General features: G+C 36.6%; 1 protein-coding gene across 1 annotated transcript; it reads left to right on the top strand.

Annotated features, from left to right (window-relative positions):
* On the top strand, positions 1-5,279 carry LOC125216847 (Transducin/WD40 repeat-like superfamily protein). The gene is made up of 13 exons (XM_048118715.2): positions 1-129; positions 205-311; positions 1,453-1,593; positions 1,768-1,898; positions 2,406-2,630; positions 2,927-3,099; positions 3,349-3,449; positions 3,762-3,827; positions 4,192-4,247; positions 4,347-4,404; positions 4,600-4,720; positions 4,801-4,920; positions 4,995-5,279. Exons 1-13 carry the CDS (start codon positions 120-122, stop codon positions 5,087-5,089), a joined length of 1,404 nt encoding a protein of 467 aa, XP_047974672.2. The 5' UTR covers positions 1-119; the 3' UTR covers positions 5,090-5,279.
* The last annotated feature ends 959 nt before the right edge of the window (positions 5,280-6,238 follow it).

Genomic DNA, 6,238 nt, shown 5'->3' with positions numbered 1-6,238 from the left:
AGTTATTATTAATCCCTCTGCCAAAGCGGCGAAGAAGAAGAAGCAAAAGTGAAGACAGTGTCCGCAGTCTTTCATCAGCTATCCCTAACCTGATTTGCTTCCTTCTTCTGCGTATCGCTATGCCGAAAGGTTCTCTCTCTCCCTCTCTCTCTCTTCTCCATATTCACCGCTTCAATCTCTTAACCGTTTGATTTCGTGCTGCAGAGCTTCCTGGATTTTACTATGACGAGGAGAAGAAACGCTATTTCGCCCACAAAGGCCCAATTCCTGGCTCTTCCAGAAAACCTCCCCCTCCAAACCCACCACCCAAGGTACATATACCTAGTTTTCTGTGTTGCGATTATTGGTGCTGAGTAATTAAGGGGCTGCTGAATTGTCTCTATTTTGCCTCTTAATTTGAATGATATTATGATCACTGTTGTTTCCAATTGCTGTGGCTCGTGTTTGATTCATTGCTTTACGTATCAATTGCTTTTTATGTTTCACCACACCTGCCTCTAGTATTTTGCGATATAATTTGGACTAACTTAACCCGGTATCCGAGCTTTCTAGGGTTATCGGTGTGTCAGCATTGGTGGAAATTGATTGAATAGGCAATTTAAGAAGAAGTACTATTTTCGTAGTAGCTGACATGTTGAGCTAAATAAGGTTACTAATTAGCTGTTGATTGGATTATATATCATCTGGATTAATGAATTCTTACATCTGGGGATTTGGAACATTTGAATGGTGTATCTGGGGAGCAGGGGCGGAGAGACGTAGGTAGCGTAAGGGGCTTAAGCCCCTACAAAGGATGCTTCCACGATACACCTTTTGGAATAGTTCTAAAATATATCTATATGCATCTTTATTTGAACATTATTATGATCGCTGTTGTTTTTATTAATGTGTTTCCTTGGCTCGTTTGTGATATTGATTCATTGCTTTGCCAGGCCCCCTTTTATTAATCAATTACCATATTCCTCATTGTGCCGTGTGGTCATCATACGTGTCTCTCGTCTTTTCATTATAATGTGGACTAACTTAACCCTGTATCCGAGCTTTTTAAGATTATTGGTGTATTTAAGATGAAGTATTTTAGTACTTTCTGACATGTTGAGCTTAAAAAGGTTATTAGCTATTGATTGGATTACATTTCATCTGGATTAATGAAGGCTTGCATCTGGGGATTGCCTGATTGGTAATATTTGCGTGGTATTTCTGGTTTACTGTGGGGAAACGGAAGTGGTTGCATCTATGCTTTCTATAATAGTGAGTAAATGCAAGGATCCTTTCCAACCCCTCCACCGAACAAAAAATAAGTAATACGAAAATAAAACATAATGCGTTTAACTTCCAGATTAGAATATTTTAGGGCAAGGGTTTTAGTTTAGCCCATACAGCTGCTGGAGTTCCTGGTTTTACCTGCCTACCTTGCTTAAGACATAATTCTTTCCTTCGTTATAATTTCAGGCAGACAGCTCATGCCAAAGTGTAAAATTGAGGCAAAAGCTGATACAGTCCAGGGAGTTGTGGGGTAATGTAATTTTTTACCGCAAAGAGAAGTTTAACTTCCAATCCTTCTATCAAAAATGTCATGCATCGCAACCAATGGTAAGAGTTACTTTCTCATATTGTTATATGAATCTTGAAATTTGTATCCTATTTTAATGTTTTTGCACTTTAAAATACAGACTTTTTGTGCTCTGCACACTCAACCAATGATGAACTTAGACACATGCTGTTTAGGGCTTCTCCTTTATGTGCTCACTTGTATGGAAATTGCAGATATGGAAATACGGAGGAACTAAGAGGATTGCAAATGTTGCATTGGGACATGTGGTTGCTGATGTTTCGTCTCAACACGGTCTCACAGAGAGAGATATATTAGTGAGTGTTGGCGCAAATGGCTTACTGTGGTGAGTTTTATTTCTATACCTTGCTTCAAATGTTGAAAATGGCAAGTAGATCACTCTCATCATTGGAATTTGTTTTTGTTCCCAATAGTTGTCAATTCTTTCAACTTATGATGCAGTGAGTAGCCTCTTTTCTTGATAGGTAAAGTAGTTCTTCTTTGTGTATGTGAATGACTTCTTCATTTAGTCGGGATTCAGGAAGCAGGAAAGTGATCACAAAAAATTCAATTTACATGATTAAATATCTATACATGTTTATTATATATGCCAAGTTACTTGCCGAGGATTGTGTTGCACTAACTATTAATTAGATATGCTCCAGATTATCTGGTAAAACCATGACAAACTCAAATTCTTATGTTTATGAGTGTACATAAAGAAGCTGGAAGCTTTTTCTGTAGTCTTCTTTTCTTTATTCTGTGTTGGCTCATCTACTCTACATTCAGTTTCTGTCTAATCTTTGTTGATGGTCATGTATTCTTACCAATTATGGACTCTGGTCTGCCATAGCATTTTTCCAGTTGGAAAGACTGAAGAGGAAGTAGATCCAATGGAAAACCACATGGTTGATCTTGTATGGCCTCTCAATTCAGATACACTACCAAGGCGCAAAGAGCTAGTCAAAGAACTGGGGAGCTCGTATGGATCCACTACATGTTTGGCATCTGAAGTTTCTTCTCTTATGTCACTGAGAAAGAGTTGTCTGCCAGCTGACATTTTGTCAAAATACTTTCTGTATCCTTCAGAGACTCTCGTTGTTATGATATTTTATGCTAGAAAAAATATTGTTGTAACTGAAATGATTCAAGTAGAATGTGATTTAAATTGTCTTTAGGCTTTAACTGATGTGTTTTAAGGTGCATAACTGTGCAGAATCAAATCGTGCTTGGTCATTGTTGAATGGATAATATTACTGAGACTTTGGCCCATCTGATTGCTGTGGTCTTGATTCTTATTTAGTTCAAATATGCTGATATTATGCTTAAATCGTAGTAATTTCACTCATTAATGTATACTTAACAATAGAACAGCATCACAACACTGGGGTCGGAAAATACTTCTGGATCTGTCTACCTACTAGACCTAAGTAAGCCACTACATTTTGGCGCCAGTGTTCAAATACAAGAATTTCATGAGCTTGCTTCATTTAAACAGACAATTTGGGCTGCTGACTGTGATCGTGAAGGAAATCGTGCTGCAATTGGTAATCACCTTTGTTCTTTTGGTTCTTCATAATATAATTATCAGTACATGATAACATGCCATCCCTTGGTTACTGTCATTCTTTGTTTTCTTACATTCCCTGCTGCAATTGTGAGGAAAGTTGTCCTATTTATCTGTGCCATGTTTCTTTCTTGTCTCTAAATTAATAAAAGACAGAACATTCCAAGTTTGTGACAATAATGTGCTGTAGTGCACTTCATAGTTAACGTCAAGTGTTTTCTTTTTGTAGGAACCAACAGGGGAGTTATGTTGCTAAATATGGAAACTGGAGGTTCATCACGGGTGTTTGATTGTAAGAGTGATGTATTGTCTGTGCAGCTTGTACAAGCAGTAAGTTGAATTAAAAAAAGAAACGCATGGATGTATTTTTGTAGCTATTGATGTAGTAGTTCTCACATCTGAAGCTCTCGGCTGACTTCACCTTCTAGCGTACCTAAGCAGCATGTACCATATCCTTTCTCTCTCTCGCTATACACACACATTTTTATATTAAAGAAAGTATATCAATCTGTTCCACTAGTGAGGCATAGTACTTATGAATTCCTTCCCATGCATTATGATGTTTGTGGTCTTGCTGCATCAATTTGGCTTTCGTAGTTCCGTTTTCTCTTCAATTATTGATTAATATGATTTCTTCTTCAGGGGAGGGTCATTATATGCGGATTGAGAAATAAAGCAATTTTGACTGTTGACACTCGCCAAAAACAAGTGAGAGTTCAATCCTTAACTGCGCTTATGGATGTGAAAATTAAGCATGAAACTCCTTGTGCGAACTGCATGCTTTCAGATCATAACTCTACAATGACTACTATACTTACTGCATCTTGTTAAATTATAAATGCTCAAAATGCATATTAGAGTGTTCACAATATTATGTTAGTTTTCTAAGTACTGTTGCCTTTATCATTTACTATGAAATAATAAATGTGATGAAGGTAGACTGCCTATGGACCTGACTACTTTTCACTTAATGGTTACAAGGGTTGTGCTTAATCATGCTTGCAAACCACTTGTTTCTAGGTTTTTATGTGTCGTCATTCATCTTGGTGAACATCTAAAACTACATGTGCAGATTAAAAGGAGGATAAACAAATCTTTGACGACATCAATGTCATCATCTGTTTGTTGGTTAGTAGGATTTACTTACTAGTTTTGCTCCACTTATCTGTTACTGGATCTCTATTTGATTCACGAATGCTAAATTGAACCCTTTTCCTTGAATTGTAGCTTGTCATCACTTGATCTCTGGGATCAATACTTCTTGGCTAGTTCCATGGATGGCTCGGTTAGTTCTCCAACAATTTTATGCTTAGCTACATTTATGACGTTAGTTTCTTCTGTGCAATATTGGGATATCTAATTACATGACCATAGCAATGCATATCCACCTCCCAAGTGCCTTGGTGGGGTATACAAAACAGTATAATTTGTTCTTGGTCACCGGAAACTAAGTCTAACCTACCCTACCTTGTGTCGCCAGATCAAGCTCTACGATCATCGTCTGATGCAGAGAGGCCCGGTCCAATCTTATGAAGGCAATGTAAATACTCATACATCTATAAAACTAGGAATTGACCCATCAGAGAAAGTCGTCATGTCAGGTGAAAACGGTTTCCATGAACACCACTTTCTCAATTCTGATTGAAACTGGTTCTGACTATCTCCAGTTTATCCTCATCAGGCGGGGAGGACTGCTACACCCGTCTCTGGGATATCAAGACTGGTGAAATGCTCTTGGAAGCGAAATTTATGAACTCGATTCCAGCAGCAGTCTGCTGGCCAAGAAGAGGCGCCTTTACGGGTACAATTCTTTTCTTTTCTAATTGCTTGAAATTAGAATTCATATTGAAATTGATTCTGTTGCGTAATTAACAGCGGCCTGGCAAGATCACAGAAATTACTGGCAAGATCATAGTTTGGGTGCTTGGCTTGGATCATACGAGGGAATTTATTACATGGACTGGCTCTGATCATACCATACAAAACACATGACCTTTGGCCTGGCTTTGACTACCATTATAGAGTTAGAAGTAGGAAAATATGTAGTTAGAGATACTAATTTTGGTGTTGTGTCTGTAGCTGCTGACCCCTAATCTCCTTGAGATGTGAAACAAACAAAAACATTAGTTGACTCTGGAATGAAATTTCAGTTTCAATTCATTCATTTATTATTCTGACTTTGACCCTAGAAAATCATTCTTGTCCTATCTTGTGCTATCTGGTTTGATTGTTTTTAAATGCTATATTAGTGAAATTCAACTTTTGATTTATATTGCTATTTAATTCCTGTGGTTGGATTCAGACCAGAGTCATAAATATGAATTCATTGCTAGTACTGCTGAAATAAAAAGAAGTGTTCATGGTCATCTTGAACTGGCGTTTGTCATTTATTGAACACTGTCGCATTATTGCTGATTCTATAATTTTAAACTTGGTTACGTGCATTATTGCATTTATAGGAAATAGGACTAATTATATCCCCGGTCAGTGGCCCCAATAGTCAGTTCTTTGCATATGGAGTATATTATATGGATACTTAAGTCGTTTAAATTACGAAGTTTGGTCAAATTTTGATTAGTCACTAAGGTTCAATAATTGTCCCGTCCTGTGTACTAAAAAAAAAACAATGTTTTTGGGTTATGCCGAAACACCTTTTAAGTGAAATGAGTATTCTTTTCATTTTTTTTCCTTATTTTAATGAAACCAATTTTGTTTTGAGTTTTGTTTTCATATCTTAGGAGACTAACCATATATAATTTGATCAAATTTCACGATTTAAACAACTATTATCTCCATGTGATGGTCAAAATTTATCTGGATGTGTATGAACACCGATTGTGTATTCCTCAATTTAGAGATGCTTCTTTTTGTGTATTAAGTTAGATTTATTTTTTAAAATTTTCAAATGCAAATAATTACATTTCAATTTTTTTGTCCTTGAAAGAGTTTTTTGTGGTGATAATTTGATCAAATTTCGTTACTTAAACAACTATTATCTCTATGTGAGAGTCAAAATTTATCTGGATATGTATGAACACCAATTATGTGCTCCTCAATCAATGAAGTGTTCGTTTTACTAAGAAGAGTGTTCTTGATCACTACTATGATTCCTATTTTGA

The sequence above is a fragment of the Salvia hispanica genome, chromosome 2 (genome assembly GCF_029641045.1).
Source record: "Salvia hispanica isolate PSC_SH4W2 chromosome 2, Shi_PSC_v1, whole genome shotgun sequence".
Taxonomy (NCBI): Eukaryota; Viridiplantae; Streptophyta; class Magnoliopsida; order Lamiales; family Lamiaceae; genus Salvia; species Salvia hispanica.
Note: the sequence above shows the minus strand (reverse complement) of the source record. Positions and strands in the feature narration are given on the sequence as shown.

Coding starts and splice junctions, on each gene's coding strand:
- LOC125216847 (XM_048118715.2), top strand. Junction 312..1,452: donor CTCCAAACCCACCACCCAAG/GTACATATACCT, acceptor TTATAATTTCAG/GCAGACAGCTCATGCCAAAG. Junction 4,405..4,599: donor CTAGTTCCATGGATGGCTCG/GTTAGTTCTCCA, acceptor TTGTGTCGCCAG/ATCAAGCTCTACGATCATCG.